The sequence below is a fragment of the Salmo salar genome, chromosome ssa11, assembly GCF_905237065.1.
Source record: "Salmo salar chromosome ssa11, Ssal_v3.1, whole genome shotgun sequence".
In the NCBI taxonomy this organism is placed as follows: Eukaryota; Metazoa; Chordata; class Actinopteri; order Salmoniformes; family Salmonidae; genus Salmo; species Salmo salar.
This window is the reverse complement of record NC_059452.1, coordinates 26,508,418-26,529,940: the sequence shown is the minus strand read 5'-3', so window position 1 is coordinate 26,529,940 and position 21,523 is coordinate 26,508,418. Positions and strand designations below refer to the sequence as shown.

Genomic DNA, 21,523 nt, shown 5'->3' with positions numbered 1-21,523 from the left:
GAGACTTGCTTAGGCCAAGAAACAAGAGCAATGGACATCTGACTGGTGGAAATCTGTCCTTTGAGATTTTTGGTTCCAATCGGCGTGTGTTTGTGAGATGCAGAGTAGGCGAACGGATGATCTCCGCATGTGTGGTTCCCACCAGGAAGCATGGAGGAGGAGGTGTGATGGTGTGGGGGTGCTTTGCTGGTGACACTGTCTGTGATTTATTTAGAATTCAAGGCACACTTAACCAGCATGGCTACCACAGAATTCTGCAGCGTTACGCCATCCCATCTGGTTTGCGCTTAGGGGGACTATCATTTGTTTTTCAACAGCACAATGACCCAAAACACACCTCTGGGATGTTTTGTCTACCTTGTTGTCAAGAGACTGGACATTGGCGAGTAGTATACTCGGGAGCGGTGAGCCCATCTACGGCGCCTGACCAGAAGACCGCTCCGTCTGCCCCTTCTGCGGCACCATTGTTTTGGGTTGGCTACTGGGATTAGATCCATTGTCCTGGGTGGTGGTCCAAACAGAGGATCAGCTTCGGGAAAGTCGTATTCCTGATCGTAATGTTGGTAAGTTGACGTTGCTCTTATATCCAATAGTTCTTCCTGGCTGTATGTAATAAGACTTAAGATTTCCTGGGGTAACAATGTAAGAAATAATACATAAAAAAACAAAATACTGCATAGTTTCCTAAGAATGCGAAGCGAGGCGACCATCTCTGTCGGCGCCATATATCATGAGGCTGCATTTATTGTAGCTGGGGATTTTAACAAAGCTAATCTGAAAAGAAAGGCCCCCTAAATTTTATCAGCTTATCGAATGCGCAACCCAGGCTGGCAGCATTCTGGATCATTGCTACTCTAACTTCCGCAACGCATACAAAGCCCTCCCTCGCCCTCCTTTCGGCAAATCTGACCACGAACCCATTTTGTTGCTCCCAGCCTATAGACAAAAACTAAAACAGGAAATGCCCGTGCTCAGGTCTGTTCAACGCTGGTCCGACCAATCGGATTCCACTCTTCAAGATTGCTTCGATCACGTGAACTGGGGTATGTTCCGGATAGCCTCAGACAACAACATTGATGTATATGCTGATTCGGTGAGCGAGTTTATTAGCAAGTGCATCGGTGATGTTGTACCCACGGTGACTATTATAACCTTCCCCAACCAGAAACCGTGGATTGATGGCAGCATTCGTGCAAAACTGAAAGCGCGAACCACTGCTTTTAATCATGGCAAGCTGACCGGAAACATGACTGAATACAAACAGTGTAGCTATCCCTCCGCAATCAAACAAGCTAAGCGTCAGTATAAAGACAAAGAGTCGCAATTCAACGGCTCAGACACGAGACGTATGTGGCAGGGTCTACAGTCAATCAAACATCTTTGCTCGCTTTGAGGACAATACAGTGCCACTGACACGGCTCGCTACCAAAACCTGCAGATTCTCCTTCACCGCAGCCAACGTGAGTAAAACATTTAAATGTGTTTACCCTTTGCAAGGCTGCATCCCTAGCCTTGTCCTCAGAGCATACACAGACCAACTGGCTGGTGTGTTTACAGACATATTCAATCAATCTCTATCCCAGTCTGCTGTTCCCACATGCTTCAAGAGGGCCACCATTGTTCCTGTTCTCAAGAAAGCTAAGGTAACTGAGATAAACGACTATGGCCCCTTAGCACTCACTTCCATCATCATGAAGTGCTTTGAGAGACTAGTCAAGAATTGTATCACCTCCACCCTACCTGACACCCTAGACCCACTCCAATTTGCTTACCGCTCCAATAGGTCCACAAACGACACAATCGCAATCACACTGCACACTGCCCTAGCCCATCTGGACAAGAGGAATACCTATGTAAGAATGCTGTTTATCGATTACAGCTCAGCATTTAACACCATAGTACCCTCCAAACTTGTGATGAAGCTCGAAACCCTGGGTCTCGACCCCGCCCTGTGCAACTGGGTCCTGGACTTTCTGACGGGCCTCCCCGAGGTGGTGAGGGTAGGAAACAACATCTCCACCCCGCTGATCCTCAACACTGGGGCCCCACAAGGGTGTGTTCTCAGCCCTCTCCTGTACTCCCTGTTCACCCATGGCTGAGTGGCCATGCACGCCTCCAACTCAATCATCAAGTTTGCAGATGACACTACAGTGGTAGGCTTGATTACCAACGACGAGACGGCCGAGAGGGAGGAGGTGAGGGCCCTCGGAGTGTGGTGTCAGGAAATAACCTCACACTCAACGTCAACAAAACAAAGGAGATGATCGTGGACTTCAGGAAACAGCAGAGAGAGCACCCCCCTATCCACATCGACGGGACAGTAGTGGAGAAGGTGGAAAGTTTTAAGTTCCTCGGCGTACACATCTTGGACAAACTGAAACGGTCCACCCACACAGACAGAGTGGTGAAGAAGGCGCAACAGTGCCTCTTCAACCTCAGGAGGCTGAAGAAATTTGGCTTGTCACCAAAAACACTCACAAACTTTTACAGATGCACAATCGAGAGCATCCTGTCGGGCTGTATCACTGCCTGGTACGGCAACTGCTCCGCCCACAACCGTAAGGCTCTCCAGAGGGTAGTGAGGTCTGCACAACCCATCACCGGGGGCAAACTACCTGCCCTCCAGGACACCTACACCACCCGATGTCACAGGAAGGCCAAAAAGATCATCAAGGGCAACAACCACCCGAACCACTACCTGTTCACCCCACTACCATCCAGAAGGCGAGGTCAGTACAGGTGCATCAAAGCTGGGACCAAGAGACTGAAAAACAGCTTCTATCTCAAGGCCATCAGACTGTTAAACAGCCATCACTAACATTGAGTGGCTGCTGCCAACATACTGACTCAAATCTCTAGCCACTTTAATAATAAAAAATTGGATGTAATAAATGTATCACTAGTCACTTTAAACAATGCCACTTTATATAATGTTTACATAACCTACATTACTCATCTCATATGTGTATATGTCACAAATGTAGCCGTGTTGAATAGACCAAATCGCAGCCGGGATATGTATGCTCATCTTTAATTATATTTGCATAAAGTGAACACGGGAAACCAATAAAGACTAGTAACAGTTTTACAGGCTATACAGATCCTTTATCAGTGTAAAATAAAACAACCCACAAAAACCAGGTGACAAACACACACCTAATATATGACTCCCAATCAGGAACAACGATAACCAGCTGTCCCTGATCGGGAGCCACACAGACCAACATAGAAACAGAAATACCAGAAAAACACATACAACACAGTACTTCTGCCACGTCCTGACCAAAAATACTAAACTACTCCCTCTGCTGGTCAGGACGTGACAGTATACTGTATTCTATACCGTCTACTGCATCTTGCCTATACCGCACGGCCATCGCTCATCCATGTATTTATATGTACATATTCTTATTCATTCCTTTACACTTGTGTGTATAAGGTAGTTGTTGTGAAATTGTTAGATTACTTGTTAGATATTACTGCACGGTCGGAATTAGACGCACAAGCATTTCTCTACACTCGCATTAACATCTGCTAACCATGTGTAGGTGACCAATAAGATTTGATTTGTAATGGCTATTTGACCAAGAAGGAGTGCTGCATCAGATGACCTGGCCTCCACAATCACCCGACCTCAATCCAGTTGAGATGGTTTGGGATGACTTGGACCGCAGAATGAAGGAAAAGCAGCCAACAAGTGCTCAGCATATGTGTGAACTCCTTCAAGACTGTTGAAAAGCATTCCAGCTGAAGCTGGTTGAGAGAATGCCAAGAGTGTGCCAAGCTTTCATCAAGGCTACTTTGAAGAATCTAAAATCTAAAATACATTTTGATTTGTTTAACACTTCTTTGTTTACTACATGATTCCATATGTGTTATTTGGGGAGGCAGGTAGCCTAGTGGTTAGAGCGCTGGACTAGTAACCGGAATGTTCCAAGATTGAATCCCCTAGCTGACAAGGTAAAAATCTGTCGTTCTACCCCTGAACAAGGCAGTTAACCCACTGTTCCTAGGCTGTCATTGAAAATAACAATTTGTTCTTAACTGACTTGCCTGGTTAAATAAAGGCAAAATGTCATAGTTTTGTCTTTACTATTATTCTACAATGTAAAAAATAGGAAGAATTCTGAAAAACCCTTGAATGAGTAGGTGTGTCCAAACTTTTGACTTGTACTGTGTATATATCATCAAATCAAATCAAATGTATTTATATAGCCCTTCTTACATCAGCCGATATCTCAAAGTGCTGTACAGAAACCCAGCCTAAAACCCCAAACAGCAGGACAGTAAACAAACTGATTATACTTTTGCAGAATTCTCCTAAATCTAGAATGTCTATCTAGAACCATCAAGATGTGAAGAGTTGAAAAGCCACTGCAATGACGGAGGCAGAACTTTCAGAAAACACTGGTGTTTTACCAAATCATTGTCATTAATATTCTTGATACACTCAATCAAATGTATTTATAAAGCCCTTCTTACATCAGCTGATGTCAAAGTGCTGTACAGAAACCCAGTCTAAAACCCCAAACCAGCAAGCAATGCAGGTGTAGAAGCACGGTGGCTAGGAAAAACTCCCTAGAAAGGCCAAAACCTAGGAAGAATATATATATATATAGGTGGGGCTCAAAACAGGTGGGTCTCTGTTCTGAAACAGTACCACACTTGTTCATTTAGCAGACACTTTTATCCACACTAGTTCATTTAGCAGACACTTTTAGCCACGGTAGTGCTCAGCCAGGCTGAGAGGAATCCTGAAGTTGGCGATAGTTTATGGGATGCATTGTGTGTTAAGGTAGTCAGACCACTGTCATGTCTACAGTGCACCACAGCCAGTGGTGTTGAGTCATACAGAACGTCATTCCTGGTGTGGTGTGAAGGAGGTGGTAAAGAGAGCTGGGCTGATCTGTGTGATAGCATGTTACTTCCAGCCTAATTCCCCTGCAGACCCCCTGCAGACCAAGCCAGGGAGAGGGGGGTCTGGCTCAGGTAGCTGTTTATTTTTATTTTTTTATTTATTTCACCTTCATTTAACTAGGCAAGTCAGTTAAGAACAAATTCTTATTTACAATGGCGGCCTACCCATGGCTGTGCTGTAGTCTGTTGTAGAAGTTTACTCTGATCACACGTCTGCACAGACAAACATGTCATGTCTTCTTTCCAAGGATCCAGAATTTTCCATTGGTGCTTTTTCATTTGTGCGTTGTCACATTGATATACGAGCACATTTTAATTGATAAATATTTATATTTGGGTATCTTTACTTTAAATGGACAATAAAGGTTCACCAGGTAGCTTCATTCTACATGTCAACATTTCATATTTACCTTGCTGTGCTCTTTATTATTTGACATTTATCTAATTCCTCTTCTACAGGTGGATTCCTGTAGTTAGTCTGCAGATTGCAGATAACATTTGTTTGTCTTACAATACCATTCATGCAATAACAATCTGCATTGTGAATGTTGATATTTTGCTCTGTTGCCATGGGGAACAGAGTGGAGTGGAGGAAATTGGGTTAATTCGTGAGAGTGAGGGGAGAGGGGGAGGGAAAGGAGGGATGAGAGAGGGGGGGTGCATGGGGAGCACTTATAGCGCAGACAGTGCAGTGCTTACTGGCAGAGGTGGAGTGGAAGGGAATGTGTCTGGACACAGAGGGCATGATAGTGGCAGGGAGCGATGACAGGAGGCTGGCTTAAACACCAGGGAGTCTGGGGCTGGCCAAGGCTTCTTCCTGGCTGGGCTGGCTACCCCCTCTCAGCCCTGCATGCTCTGCAATCTAGAACCGTGGTGAAAACAACATACAGCAGAGGTCTATCACCTTGTTCAGAGGGACTGTCACTGCTCTTGCATCTTATCATATATTAGGTTTGTGGTTTTGTGCTCACCTTGGCCAAAGGATGCAAAACATGCTACAACATTATAGACCATCTCTGAAAGGATGACTGTTTGTATATGTGTGTATATGTGCATTCGTGTGTGTTTTTCTCCTCTGACCTCTGCTGTGTACTGTATCCTCCGTAGACACATCCAGAACATTGGGGAGATCAAGACAGACGTGGGCAAGGCCAGGGCCTGGGTGAGGCTCTCCATGGAGAAGAAACTGCTGTCCAGGCACCTCAAAAAGCTGCTGTCTGACCATGAACTTACAAAGTGAGCAAAACAACAAGGACCTAGTATACAACTGGCAAATCAAGCTAAACACAAAATGTGTAATTTTTGTCAGAGCCTCTGCTTCAGTAATTGGAATAATATCCCATTCCCTTTAAGTAAGTCTCCTCATAAATCCTCACTAATTTATATTGGAATGTCCCACTCAGTCTCATACACATGAATCAACCTGATGTCTGAAAACTATGCATGTATAATATATGAGCTCTTTTGACAGATCCAAACGTCATAGTACAATCACCTATTAAACATTTACAATGTTTTTTTTAATAATTGATGAGATGGTGGTGAAGTGGGTCACGTTCAGGCTGATTCATTATGGAGGTATTGCATTGTGACCATTCCATTACCATTCTCCAGTTGTTTCCCAAGGAAAACACATTCATCAGCTATTGATTCAGCCTTTTAGGCTTCAGACTGTTATTGTTCGATCTATAATCATTACATCATATGAAATGCTAAACTGATTTGTTTTAGTGAATGTTTTTGTTGCTTTTGTTTCTTTTGCAGGAAACTATACAAGCGTTATGCTTTTCTGCGCTGTGACGATGAGAAAGAGCAGTTCCTGTACCACCTCCTCTCCTTCAACGCTGTAGACTACTTCTGTTTCACCAATGTCTTCACCACCATCAGTGAGTGCCAGCAAATTAGATTAGAGTAATAGATGAATTAGACTTATTTCCTGGCTAAACCATTTTCCTGGATTTGAGATGTATACTGGGAAATACATTGAAGACAGAGGTAGCTCTTCTTGTGACCATTTTATTTAACTAGGCAAGTCAGTTAAGAACAAATTATTATTTACAATGACGGCCTAGGAACAGTGGGTTAACTGCCATGTTCAGGGGTAGAATGAAAGATTTTTACGTTGTCAGCTCGGGGATTCAATCTAGCAACCTTTCGGGTTACTGGCCCAATGCTCTAACCACTAGGCTACCTGCTACCATATTGTACTTGACTAAGTGATTTCAGGTTTCCCTCTCTTCTCTGTCCCACAGTGATCCCATACCATGTGCTGGTGATTCCCAGTAAGAAACTAGGAGGCTCCATGTTCACAGCCAACCCCTGGGTGTGTGTGTCTGGGGAGCTGGCTGAGACCGGGGTGCTCCAGGTCCCCAAGCACACTCAGGAGATCACCTTTGAGGTTGGTGCTCCCCTCAAGATTGAATATTCCTGGTATTATGATAATAATATCAATATATATTCACCTTAACATGACTTTTGCCCTTTTGCCTTCTCTCGCTGTCACAGTGCCAGAACCTGGGCAAGCTGACCACAGTGCAGATGGGCCATGATAACTCAGGTCTTTACGCCAAGTGGCTTGTGGAGTATGTTATGGTCCGGAATGAGATCACAGGTCATGCTTACAAGTGAGTGAAATATTTGGTAGCAGCTGCCTTATGCTAATAGCATCTACTCACAAGAAAGACCCTGTTGAAGCTTTGGCTAACTGTTATATTGTTGTGTGTGTGCGTAGGTTCCCGTGTGGCCGGTGGCTGGGGAAGGGGGTGGACGATGGCAGTCTGGAGAGGGTCCTGGTGGGAGAGCTAGTGACACCAAACTCAGAGAACGAGGACAGAATGTGTCGTACGCCCCCCATGCAGCAGTCCCCTGGGATGATGAGGAGGTTCGTCACCATCTCACCAAACAGCAAACCAAGTGAGTGACCATTCAAATACACTGCAAAAATCTTCATCAATAATAACCAATAATCTTCACCAAGGGACTACACACACAGCACCAAATGTTGATCTCCCGTTTGTCTGCAGTTTTTTCACCGTGGTGTGTTTTAGGGACCACCCTCTGGTCTCTGGTGGACGTTTGACTAAAAAAGATTCTGCGCGATTCTACATGTAGAATCGGTTTGCACTCGGTTTGCAAATTATGGCCGGCACACTGTTAAGAGGTGCTTAGTACTCTCGGCTGGCGAACGCTACTGGTGTGTCCATGCCTTTAGATCACTTTTGAGGGTCTTGTGTCTGCTGGCATGGACTGATTTTTTTCTTACTCTTTCCCATCATCCAGAGTTGAACACTGGTCAGATCCAAGAGGGAGTGGGAGAGTCCATCAATGGGATAGTGAAGCACTTCCACAAGCCAGAGAAGGAGGTGAGAGACACAACCCCCCACCACATTGTCTATTATTCATCACAGTGAAGGAGACAGTGGGTCCTCAACCTGTACACTGTCTGTACACTGCAGGCAACACTGATCATAGTTTCTCTCACGTGTTCCAAATGAACAGTTTCATATGGCCACAACTGATATGTTGGACCAGGGTACTTTGAAAAGAGACAACATTAGTCACTCTTTTTCTTTCCCTGTCTGTTTTTCTATAGAGGGGCAGTCTGACCCTTCTGCTGTGTGGGGAGTATGGTCTAGTCTGGGCTTTAGAGCAGGTGTTCCAGCATGGCTTCAAGTCCCCACGCCTCTTTAAGAATGTCTTCATCTGGGATTTCTTAGGTAAAGCCTCCAAAACACGACCATTACACCTGAATATACAGTATACAGTATCGTCCGTGCCATGCTAATGGATGAGGTTGCTCTTATCAGTGTCTTTTTTCTGTGATTTCTCCTTATAGAAAAGTCACAAGTGTACTTTGAGAGTGCTGAGCAGAGGGAGGTGACTCCAGATGAGAACTGGCAAACCAGAGTACACCACTTCTGCCGCTTCATGCGGGCCATCAACAGCACATCTAGGAACATAGGCAAGGATGGGAAGTTCCAGATGCTGGTGTGTCTGGGTGCCAGGTAATATATCCTCTGTTGCCTCACAAACACACTCAGAACAACAGCTATCATCAGGAACATTTGAATGGGAATTCATTGTACAGCACTAAATGTCCTGGTCAAAAGGGAAAATTAGATTGTTTGTGTCACGAATCCCACCGAAGGTGGCTCCCCTGCCTGCTCGGGCGGCACTCGGCGGTCGTCGTCGCCGGCCTACTAGCCACCGCTGATCCCTTTTTCCTTTTCTGTTGGTATGTCTTATTGTTTGCACCTGTTCCTTATTTGTGTATCTTGATTTGTGGTTATTTAAGCCTGTTTAGCCCGCCCAGGTTTGTGCGGGATTATTTTACGTCAGTGTGCTTATTTTAGATGTGCTGGCGATCTGCCTGATTTATTTTCTTTCCGGACTGTGTGCCCGTTGTGTATGGGTTGGTCACTTAGTTCACACGCCTGTTGTGTTGGCGTCGATCGTTGTCGTACCAGAGAAAAATAAATCTCATTTTTTCTTACCTCTGCTCTCTGCACCTGACTCCTACCACCACTCCTAGCATTCGTGACAGTTTGAGATGTTTTACAAGACATCTTCAATTCAACTGAAAGAGAGGTGTTTTCATTATCTCTCGAATAGCAGCTAGGGTTGTAAAGGGTCGGAAACTTTCCGGGAAATTTCCGGAAATTTTCCATGGGAAGTTAAGCCCTGGAATTTGGGAAATTTTGCTTAAATTCATTTTAAAAAGTTAGCTTATAACAGTGAACCTTTTTTGTGGGATACACATAAGGCAATTCTAGGTCTTGTAGCATATTTTGGTTAAACTATCCCCAATTCAATGGAATTGCAACCCTCTGCATGCACAGTGCGTTCTTCCATCACATGTGCAGTGCACTCTTCCAACACATGTACAGCTGATTCTCATGATCTTGCACACTAATGAGATGCTATTGAGTCCACACTACTACACTGTCTGAGCCAAGGACTACATGCTATCTGGTAAGTTTTGATTACAATACTGGGTGGGGTGAATATATTTTATATGACATACATAATTTTTGGTTAACTAGTAAATAGCAGCTTACAGCAAAGTGTGTTTAAATCATTTCTAACCTGTTAAGAATTTCTGCTAGTTAGTTTTTGCTACCATGTGGGTTTTAGCTTGCTTGAGCCTGCTAACTGAGGAGTGTTATTTCACCTGTTTCCATACATGTTTCTTTTTTTTTTAATCTATCTTACAAAGGAGTTGTTTAATCAAACTGCTTAACTATTTATCTGTACATGGAATTTTATTTGTTTTTTACTCATTTTTTCTAATCTTTACAGGAAAATGCCACTGATGTATGGAGACATTTCACTGCAGCTAATGTGGAAGCAAAAGCTGTGTACATTTGCAAATACTGAGGCCAAATCAAATGGGAAGAATGCAACAAAGATGCAGAATCATCTGGCCAAGTGCATAAAGTTCCCTCAGCGCTCACAACACAGAACCTCTGACAAAAGTCTCTCTACTTCTATTTGAGGTGAAAATGATGAATCAGACACCTTATTGATAGCAACAGCTCATGGTCCTCCTGGAATCAGAATTTCTTTTGACTCAATGGAGGAACATAGTCAGAGAAATGCTGATGAATGTCTTGCTCGAGCTGTGTATGCAACTGGTTCACCTCTGATGCTCACAGGTAATGTGTATTGGAAGAGATTTCTGAATGTTCTTCGCCCAGCATACACACCTCCAACCAGACATGCTTTATCTACTCATTTGCTGGACGCAGAGTTCAACAGAGTTCAAGTGAAGGTCAAGCAAATCATAGAGAAAGCAGACTGTATTGCAATCATCTCTTATGGGTGGTCGAATGTTCGTGGGCAGGGAATAATTAACTACATCATCTCCGCCCCTCAACCAGTATTCTACAAGAGCACAGACACAAGGGACAACAGACACACTGGTCTCTACATTGCAGATGAGCTGAAGGCAGTCTTCAATTACCTTGGACCACAGAAGGTATTTGCACTGGTGACAGACAATGCTGCGAATATGAAGGCTGCTTGGTCTAAAGTGGAGGAGTCCTACCCTCACATCACACCCATTGGCTGTGCTGCTCATGCGTTGAATCTGCTCCTCATGGACATCATGGCACTGAAAACAATAGATACTCTACAAGAGAGTCATCAAGTTATAGCAGAAATCTACCTCACCAAGCAAAGTGAGAAGAATTAGAGCACCACATTGAAGCTACCCAGCAACACCCGTTTGGGGGGTGTTGTCATCATGTTTGACGGTCTCCTGGAAATGGCCATATCACAGTCTGCCGATATGGATAGCCCCATCATGTTCAGACTCTGCTTGCAGATGTAAGAGAAGAAATCCGTACTGCCCTGCCCACTTCACTGTTGCTCCAAGCAGAGGAAACTGCAGTTCTGAAATACATCAAAAAGCGTGAAGACTTCTACCTGAAGCCCATACTGTCTGGTGCAGAGATCAACAAGGCCTATGGTGTCATCACTACCGTGTCTCGCCACCTTGACCTGGATGAGGGCAAGGTTCTTGGCAGTCTGGCGATGTACACTTCCAAGCAACAGCTTTGGGATGGAGATGCAATATGGCAGTCGTGCCAACATATCTCATCAGCCACCTGGTGGAAGGGACTTTGTGGATCTGAGGCTCTTTCCCCTGTTGCCTCCATCATCCTCCAAATCCCACCAACATCAGCTGCCTCAGAGCGCAACTGATCCTTGTTTGGGAACACTCACACTAAAGCACACAACAGGCTGACCAATACAACGGTTGAAAAATTGGTGGCCATCCGGGCAAATTTGAGGCTTTTTGAGCCTGACAACGAGCCATGCTCAACAAGGTTGGAAAGTGACAGTGAAGATGAGGCCTCAGAGTCTGATGTTCAAGAGGTGGACATTAAGGAGGTCCAGGGAGAAGACATGGAAGCCTGAGAGGAAGACAACCAAAGCTTTGGTTTCTAGACTATCATTTTACTGATGTATGTTGAAAACGTTTTTGGGAGATGCGATGGATTATTGGGGATCATTCAATAATCCCTTTCTTTTGTTGTTCAGTAAAATCATCCCATGTGAAGAGTCAAGTCATTTAATTCAATTTCAATTCGTAACTAAATAGTTTTTTTTATTTCTATTGGAATGATTTAATCATTTTCAATTATGTCTACTTATGATAAGGTCAAGGTTTATGTTTCTGTCTCCATATGATATGGTAAATATATCCAATGCAAAAAAACATCTAAATTTAAATGGTATTAATATTAATTTGCATATATTCCCGTTAATTCCCATATATTCCCGTTAATTCCCACGGAAAGTTTCCACCTCTGAATATTCCCCAAAATGTGCAACCCTAATAGCAGCACAGCATTTATCACTGTGATAACGGCAGGTAGCTTAGTGGTTAGAGTGTTGGGCCAGTAAATGAAAGGTTGCTAGATTGAATCCCCGAGCTGACAAGGTAAAAATCTGTTGTTCTGCCCCTGAACAAGTCACCCACTGTTCCTAGGCTGTCATTGTAAATACGAATTTGTTCTTAACTGACTTGGCTAGTTAAATAAAGGTAAATTAACAGTGGGTGGCTTTGTCCTCTTTTGTAGTGTTAGGGTCATCCCTCCCCACCTCCTGCTTCAGTTATTCTCCCTCACACTGTGTCTGCCTATCCTGTTGGGCATTGTATGTGTGTATTTGTGGAGGTTGTATACATAGAAATACAATTATTTTTTATGGTTGTATAGTTATTAAGCAATAAGGCATATGGCCAATATACCACAGCTAAGGGCTGTTTTTATGCACATCGCAAAGCACCCAGATATTTCATTTAACTATGCAAGTCAGTTAAGAACAAACTCTTATTTACAATGACGGCCTACCCCCAGATAACTCTGGGCCAATTGGGCGCTGCTCTATAGGACTCCCAATCACAGCCAGATGTGAACCAGGGACTATAGTGACACCTCTTGCACTGAGATGCAGTGCCTTAGACCGCTTTGCCACTTGGGATACATCTCTTAGCCATGGTATATTGGCCATATACCACAAACTCCCGAGGTGCCTTATTGATATTATAAACTGGTTACCGACGTAATTAGAGCAGTTAAAATAAATGTTCTGTCATACCCGTTGTATACGGTCTGATATAACACTGCTGTCAGCCAATCAGCATTCAGGGCTTGAACCACCCAGTTTATAATCCCACTTTAAGCTTCCACACACTAGTTCAAAACATACAGTATATATCCTACTAGTTATGACACCTCAGACTTCCTCTTTCTCTCTCAACCCTTTGTGGCAGAACAGGGCTTGGTAGCTCAAATGCACCTGCCACTTTAATGAAATACCTTCTCTTTGTTCTTTGTCAAAAATCTTTTTAAGTGGCACATAGCGAGACCAGACATGCCTAAATGCAATGTAAATAATACCTCAGTCATAACCAAGCTTGAGCCCTTCCTATCCTGTCTTTTAGCAGGTATGAGGATTTACTAAAAAAGTTCCCTGAAGTCAGTCTGGTAAACTTCCTGTTTCTCTCTGCTCTTCCTAGGGACCATTTGTTACACCACTGGATCGCTCTCCTCGCAGACTGTCCAATCACAGTGCAAATGTACGAAGACACAGCACTGATAAAGGACCGCTCATTGGTAAATTCTCTGATCAGAGTGCTACAGACTTTGCAGGAGTTCAACATTACCCTAGAAGCTTCACTTGTCAAAGGGATCGGTATCTAGGCCCTCTTTCGTTCACACCAATTGGACCTGACTAAGGAAGACTGTTAGGGACCACTAAAGAACAATTAAACCTTTTTATGCAGAAAGAGACATGAACAATTAAGGGACGATTTCTGGCTTATATTAAAGCTACTGTTACATTTGCCATATATTAAGTGCAATGAGCCTTTCAAAATGTGTTGTTATTTTTATCCTCAACAATGTTGCTGTTAGACGTTAAGAATATGTTTTCTATTACGATCCATGACTTTCACTTTATTGAAGAAGATAACCCACCTGTTGTATACTACTTTATTGAAAGCTAAATATTTTCATTGTTATTGTGAACTGCTGACAATGGCTATATTCTAAAAAGGAAAACAAGGAACAAAAACTGATAATATATTTTCGGAGAAGAACAGTATTATTTTGATATGTCTGTCAAGTTGCTTGCTCTGTTCTAATTCTAACTGTCATAATGCAGAGCTTGAAGCAAATGATGTAGAAGTATGCTTTATAAGTATGAATATGACATGGTATAGATGTTTGTGTAGGGTGGGAAACTGATTCACCTACATCAATATGACAGTGTGTAAGTTTGGATCAATCCCCCTGGAAGTACCGTAGGATGCAACTATTTTATATGGATAACTTGGCCTAAGAAGAGGCTCCTGAATAAGATAATGGTGTGTATGCTAGTGATGCACAATATGTATTCAGTTGGAGAAGTATCACTATACGGCCATGTCAATGCTTCACACTTGACAGACAACTCTTCAACAGTACAGTACTCATCATAACCATGGCTTGGTAGAAAGTGAGTCATTTATAAAATGACAGCCTTCGTGTAAATACCTCTAACCAGTGCATCCTTCTTTCCAACAACTTCTCATTATTCCTCACCTGTTCTGCCCATTCCTGGCAGGTTTACAACATGTCTGTTCAGTAGTGAGAATTGTATGAGCTGATTGCCAGTTAAATTAATAATGAGTGGTACATATGGTTGCTATAAAAGGCCAGATTCAAAATAGAGCAAACGATTCTCCTCTGAACTGTTGGCGTTTCTGCTATGCAATATAATCCACATCACACAACAAAAATTAACCCAAGATCTAGATGAGAATCATTGGTCCTCCATTTTTCTTACTGTGCAGCATATGATGATGAATAACAATGGCAGTTTGATAGAAGTAGGTGTGAAGGATGTCTTTCCTGTGCCAATGTCTGGATTGTGTTGGTTGTACTATTCCATGTACAATCGACATGAGCATCTTGGGAGATATATTTTTGTTTTTCAATACTGTTGTACATTTGACATAGCCGTATAATGTAGTGTTTACTAAGTGAGGAAATGTGTACAGTGTAAAAAATAAATAAAGAATAAAATTACAGAAATGCAGTAATATGGATATGTTTATTGTATTTTTATTGAAGGATTATAACTGACTGGAATGGTGTCACTAAATGGCTATATGGTTATTGATGGTATTGTAAATGCCCCCATATATTTCCCATATGAACTGTAGAGCAAAAATAATATAACTTTACCAAGCAGAGAAATCAAACACTGATAACAACACTTGTAACAACAACAAATGCTGGTTTTAAAATGTAAACAAACTCATTCGCGCCATTTCAAATACTTTTTTTTTCTTGTCCATTCATACGTTGCTGATACGATGCTTGCTGGGACATGGAGTCTAGTGAGGTGTTGAATACATAGGATTAGACGGAAATCATATCCATACTCACTACTACTCCCAGAATCCTATATTGTTAAATACCATGCACAGTGTGCTCCAATTGGTTGAACTTCTGTTCAAGTGAACATGTTACACTCCTAATATGGTGTTTCTAGGATGGGACGCTTTATTTTCATGTTTTTTTTATGCTAATGCTATTCTAATACCCAGCTGTATGCAGCAGTAGTAGTAAGGCATGCGCAGTGTGTAAAAAGACAACGGCGAAGATTCAAAGTTTTTGTTCGGTAAGTCCACTGTTATTTACCCCATTTGCATTTAGAAATTAACGTAAATACTAATGTTTTACAGATCTTACATTTAATTTTAGTCTGTCGCGTGCGAACTATATCTGCAAGGGGGTCATTGTAACAATGGGAGAGCATGGATGTGGAGCGTGGCGTGGTAGCTAGCTAACGTTAGCAGGCTAGCTAACAACAATAGTCAGATTGCTATTTGGCGCTCTCAGCGGACGAACGTTTGAATTTAAAGGGAAGGAAACGATATAAATTATTGTGCGTGTTAAATCTTACAACAACAATTTCATTTGAAATGATAAAACAAGCCATGTGTTGCTCAATTCACTTTTTTGTGCCGTATTTTTTTTAATGCCTGTTCGTCCGCTTTTTGTTTCTTCACTGGAAGGAGTTTTCCTTCCCCGCTTTTTGTTTCGGATTCCCCAAGTAACTGAGAATCACTTTCCCGACAAAAACATATGAGTTCTAAACACAGATAAACGATCAAAATTGCAATAAGAAAAGCATAGTTAATTTATTACCAACGACCCACTTCTAATTTGTCGAGTATTTGTAGTAGCCAAGTTGGCTAGCGATGGCGTCATTACTAGCTGTTGCCAGATGCTGCCATTCTATTTTGGTGGATTGCTTGCAAGTGGCAATGTACCCTTGGTGTATTGTAATCTATTAAATTGAATAGCTAGCTTGCAAAAGTTGGCTATATTTAGTTGTGAGTCTGTGCTAAAAAAAACATTCAACCAATTTCATATTTTGGTTCCTGTCCCGCGAGCTTTGTTTAAAAATAGTCTCCTCCAGTCAGAAAACAAAAAAGCGAGATGGGAGTCGTTGCCTATAACGTTAATTGTGTGTGCATAGTAACGTCTAGCTAGATATAAGTTAACACCGATGGCTAAGTGATTGTCGTCAATCGGTATAGTAGCTTGCAAGGTTGCTTTTTTTTGGGGGGGGGGGGTGCTTCGTATAGCTAATTTTGTGTAGTTGAAATAGGTGAACTTCGCGCTGAGACAAGCTATCGTAGATAGCTGAAATTGTAGAATAAGGCTTCTAAATGGAACTAACCCAATGTTTTGACCACATGTGGTGACCCGCCCCTTTCCATCAGGGGAAAGCTTTACAGCAGTAACGTTACAGTGCTATTACCACTCTGCATTCAATGGATGGCTTCCTTTTGGTAATCGGTTTGTTCTTTCTCTGTAGGTTTCCCATTGATCATCATGTTTGGTTTTCACAAGTCTAAAATATATCGCAGCCATGAAGGATGTTGCATTTGCAAGACCAAGTCCTCCAGTTCACGCTTTACTGACAGCAGCAGATATGAAGAAACCTTCAGGCTATGTTTTGGGTATGCTTTAAGTCTTAATAACGTTTTAACATTGCATTCATTAAATACTTCCTTTTTATTGAGTATTAAACACTATACACTTTTATTTCTGTATTGTATATTGTAATTAATGTTAATGCAGATTTTGCACCAGTTTTTGTCCCAGTGATTGTATGCCATAAAAGGTTAAACAAGTGATGGTCAACAGATTGAGTTGGGAAGATATTAGTAACTAGTCTAGGACTGATTTAGTTTTTTTGCTGTCTGAAGAACAACGATGTTAACTTTGCAGTGCTTCAGGATATGATTTCATATATAAGTTAAGGTTCTGTCTTATGTAAAGACGTTTACTGATTTATTTGAGGTGTTTTTGTTTTCATTTCCTTGATTATTTATCAAGGTTGTCAGAGGATCGTGTGGGAGACATCTGCAATGCCTGTGTGCTGTTAGTAAAAAGATGGAAAAAATTGCCAAAGGGCTCTAAGAAGAACTGGAACCATGTATGCACCATCTTTTTATTTTAGTTCAATGAGGATTCACTTTAATTTTTCATGTAATTGATGCTGTGTGGAAGTTGAGTGATTGACATGTATTATATGACATTAGGTTGTGGATGCAAGAGCTGGGCCTGGCTTCAAACTAACCAAACCCAAGAAGATGAAGAACAGTGATGGGAAGAAGAAAAGCAAACTGAAGAGGCTTCACAAATTCAAAAGACAAAGTAGGTCACTTGTTAAATCAACAAAATTATAGAATATCTACACATTCAACATTTTTAAACCACTGAGTTTTACTGTGTAAGTCTTTGTTTCATTTTAGTCACTAGGCCCTACTTGGAGTATCCAGGTAGACATGCAGATGTTGCCTCAAACATTTACCATGGGAGAATGCCGCCACAAATGGTCCTGTTTGTCCTTTCAGACTCGGATGCCCACAGCACGACCTCAAGCATGTCTCCATCCCAGTCCCCCAGCTACGAGTCAGATGACGGCTCAGACATTGAGTCCAAACAGAGGCGCCCCACTCCTTCTGTCTTTTCCTTCCTGGACCGTTCTTACTGGAAAAGGTATCTCAATGAAGTATATGAAATTGAAGTCTGTCTGGAAAATCTAAATTTCATTTAGTACTGTAATTTATCTGGAACAATTCTGCAAAAATTATTTGCTTTTTGGACAAACTATTGAATGGATACTTCATCCTCTTCCCTGTAGGCAAAAGGTATGCTGTGGGATAGTATACAAAGGGCGTTTTGGTGAGGTGATGATTGACCCACGTCTCTTCAAGCCGTGCTGCAGCTCCAAGAAGCAGGAGAAGTTGGTTCCCATGCAGGACACGCACCTTCCCCTTCCCACCATTCACCCCCCTGCCTCTCCCGCTACCAGAGGCCCTGAAAGAGGACTGGTGATGGCTCTTGAGCACCCTCTTGGGGTGACCATGGCACCCTACAAGTTGTCTCCAGTGGCAGACTACACCCCAAAACCATTCCCTATTAGTTCACTGTGCATTTAGATGGCTAAAGGATTTTCCTATTTTTGCTTTGATATGTGAATTTGTTATTTTTTTTAACATATAATTCATTTTCTTGTCTGTTTTTTTTTAAAGAAAACTAAAAAGAACCAAAAAAAATGTTTTTATAAATGCATTAGTTGTACTATTTATAGGATGAGGCAGAATTCTATTTGTCCTTGAAGGGCACACTATTCAGGTCTGATTAATTTGGTTTGCAACGTTTAAAGCTTATTTTCTGTGTTACGGTTACCAGCATTTGTGTGTATATATATATATGTTCTTTTTGCCAGCATACAGACATGTTTTTTATTTTATTTTTACAGCTGTCTAATTGGCAATGAAGTATTCTTGTGCTGATATGCAAGACTCCACCAGCTAGATTTCTAAAACCAGCTTGTTTGCATTGATGGAATGAACATTTTAAGTGTTTTCTTATACTTGTGTTCCCCTGACACTCAAGCAGATTTGATTTATAGCGTCTTAATATATAAAGGGTTATGGGCTATGAGAGTTTAGGGGTCTTCAGTGAATTTATACAGTATGAATGGCCTTTTTAAATGTATACATGCATGTGTTTTCACACTCTTTCCCACACATGCATGGTTTGGCAAGCACTGAGTAGTATTGTACATTGTCAGATGTGTAAACACTCCGTACCATGAGCTTATCCATTGCTTTTCCAGCAATTTCATGCAAGTGAATCACGATAGATTGAGTTCGACCAAGCATGCAGAACTCATCTTTGTCTTGGAATGAAAACCAGCAGTTATTTATTTGTAGTCTTCCATGAGCTGAAAATGCACATTTTTATAACCATATGTTGAAGTGTTCTTGTATATACACTTGTTTGTGTTTTGGCTATGAGAACTATTTTAAATTACAGGATTGACAATGCATCTTTTAAACCACTAACTGTGTATAGATGTGGAAATATTTAGATTGAGGCATTCTTTTATGGCATCACTTGTAACTTATTCATTGGCCAGTAAGTGGCTAGCCTAATCCCCAAGTTTGTTACAACACTTCAGGGGGGTTGTGTTCGGTAAGGCACAATGCAGCAAAGCTTTTACAACCAATTATGAAAATTAGCTATGCTGTGTTGGACAACTTCTAGCAGTAACACAGTTTTGTGTCTGCTGAATACCACCCATATCTTTGTCCTATGAGATGAGTTGAAGGCCAAAGCAATACTTACACTACTCATGTTCTGTGTTTGTTGGCATCTTGTTATTCTGTTATTGAACGTGTATTTTATTTTACAGAAGCAAATCAAAGCTGAGACTATGCAGACATTTTGAATGTGAGAAATTACCAAAATGTTAAAGGAGCAATGTTTGTAAGTCCATCTCCGCCTCGTAGCAAAATTGTTTTTTCAGCGTTTCATTTTTTAAAATTGATATTTCATAATTATAATTAGGTTTTGCCTCAAGCGACAACATACGTTTCTGGTCAGTGGTCGAGTCAAACCAATCAGATGTGTACCTCTGTTAAATAATGCACCGTTTTGCAGTAAGTGGCATGAGTTATTATCAGTTTGTTGTCAGACATGCAGACAGGTAGCCTGAGTGCCAGTCTGTCAGTTCTGTCATGCCAACATCTTGTTACTCATTGTCATGCCAAACATTGTATGGCTTGACAATGATATTAATGGAGTTTGCAAGAGCACAAACAGATCTGGCACCTGGCTAGTAGACAGGGTGTCCTGTTGTGCAAAGTTATTTATTTGCTGTAACTGAACTTCATCACAGTAGAATGGTTTGTGTCAATATGCTGTATAACCTTGGTTTTCAAAACAGTTACTTTTGTGTGGCGGGTTAGTTGAGTTAAATCTTTCTGTGATTCTTAAATGTCATTAAAAGGAGAGCTGCTGCTTCCTTTTATCAAGATAGAAATTATAAACTGTTTTTGTATATAGGGAAATGCCTATTTTATTGGCGTTTGCATGGCACATTTGATCATGTGTGCCTTATAAGAATGAACATTCCTTTTACATCATGAAATTCAATCTGTAATGTCATTTAATATTTATTTATTTCAAATCCATTTGTAAAACTGATGCTGTTAATTGAACCGTTAGGACCTTCCAGTCATTTTCATTTTGTGCACTTCTTTCGATTTAGTTTTTGTCTATATTTTTATTCTGTATCTCAACAACTACATTAGTTCTGTCTTGTAATAAAACATAAAATATCATTTTTGGGCCTGCGTGATCTCATTTCAACCGCTAGATGGTACTCAAACCGTAACGTTGTTTAATCATCGTAGAGATTGGAGAGAGGGTTGGTTTAAATTAAATCAATGAATAATGCATTTTATGAGTTGCACTTGGCCACCTTTTTTCACTAGTTCAGTATAATAGCTCAACTACAGTATTTTAATTTCGTCGACCGTACTTTTAGGTAATTTACTTTCATTTTAACTCAGACGTCCCGATATTCCGACGACTGGAATGCGGCATAAATCCATGTTCCAATGTCGATTGCCTCGTCAATGTCCCGTTCATCTCAGGTCGGAATCTCGGAAATGTAAGACTTGCTAACTCGTTGTATAAGGATGATCACGAGTTTCCCATTAAGGAAGTATCAGAATCAACCAATAGTAAGCTCTAAGCATGTAATTTAGGTTCATTTTAAATAACTTACGTTAATTTTAACTCGGGAAGTTCCTAGTTCCGACTAGCACGTGAACGCGTCATACTCGTTGTAGAAAGATGATACCCTAACTCTGCGCAAATAACTTACATTCATTTTAACTCGGAGGTCCCGAGTTTCCGACATGACTTGAACGCTGCAAAAGCCCTGGATCTTAAATGAATTAATATTCACTTGGATACAGAGGAGCGCGCTTCAACGCAGCTGTGCGTGCGCTCCTATTTCCACAAAACAGACGGATTTCCAAGGATGGCACTTTGATAGAAGAACTCGGAAACTCAGGATTCTGGAGCAGTCAAGTGTGAAATACAATGGGATAATCTATGGCCACCATTATTTCGAGGATCAGGCTTTTAAGGAATATTTCGGGAACCGCTCTTCTCGTCCAGCCAGACGAGAGACATATTTTATTTTACTAGGCAAGTCAGTTAACAACAAA

The 21,523-nt window shown here is 41.6% G+C and overlaps 1 protein-coding gene and 1 pseudogene across 3 annotated transcripts in view; both read left to right on the top strand.

Annotated features, from left to right (window-relative positions):
* LOC106562359 (DENN domain-containing protein 5A) overlaps positions 1 to 15,010 on the top strand; it is a 60,752-nt gene extending 45,742 nt beyond the window's left edge. For both annotated transcript variants that reach the window (XM_045689282.1, XM_045689281.1), the window contains 9 exons: positions 6,025 to 6,153; positions 6,682 to 6,803; positions 7,170 to 7,315; positions 7,423 to 7,541; positions 7,649 to 7,830; positions 8,197 to 8,279; positions 8,510 to 8,633; positions 8,753 to 8,921; positions 13,445 to 15,010. In XM_045689282.1, coding sequence (XP_045545238.1) covers positions 6,025 to 6,153; positions 6,682 to 6,803; positions 7,170 to 7,315; positions 7,423 to 7,541; positions 7,649 to 7,830; positions 8,197 to 8,279; positions 8,510 to 8,633; positions 8,753 to 8,921; positions 13,445 to 13,628 — 1,258 coding nt within the window. In that variant the 3' untranslated portion in view covers positions 13,629 to 15,010. The remainder of the gene's footprint in view (positions 1 to 6,024; positions 6,154 to 6,681; positions 6,804 to 7,169; positions 7,316 to 7,422; positions 7,542 to 7,648; positions 7,831 to 8,196; positions 8,280 to 8,509; positions 8,634 to 8,752; positions 8,922 to 13,444) is intronic.
* Positions 15,011 to 15,387: 377 nt separating this feature from the next.
* Positions 15,388 to 20,626, top strand: LOC123725146 (SIN3-HDAC complex-associated factor-like; annotated as a pseudogene). Its single transcript, XR_006757538.1, has 6 exons — positions 15,388 to 15,594; positions 16,801 to 16,945; positions 17,325 to 17,424; positions 17,531 to 17,645; positions 17,846 to 17,990; positions 18,136 to 20,626. The product of XR_006757538.1 is annotated as an SIN3-HDAC complex-associated factor-like (transcript).
* The last annotated feature ends 897 nt before the right edge of the window (positions 20,627 to 21,523 follow it).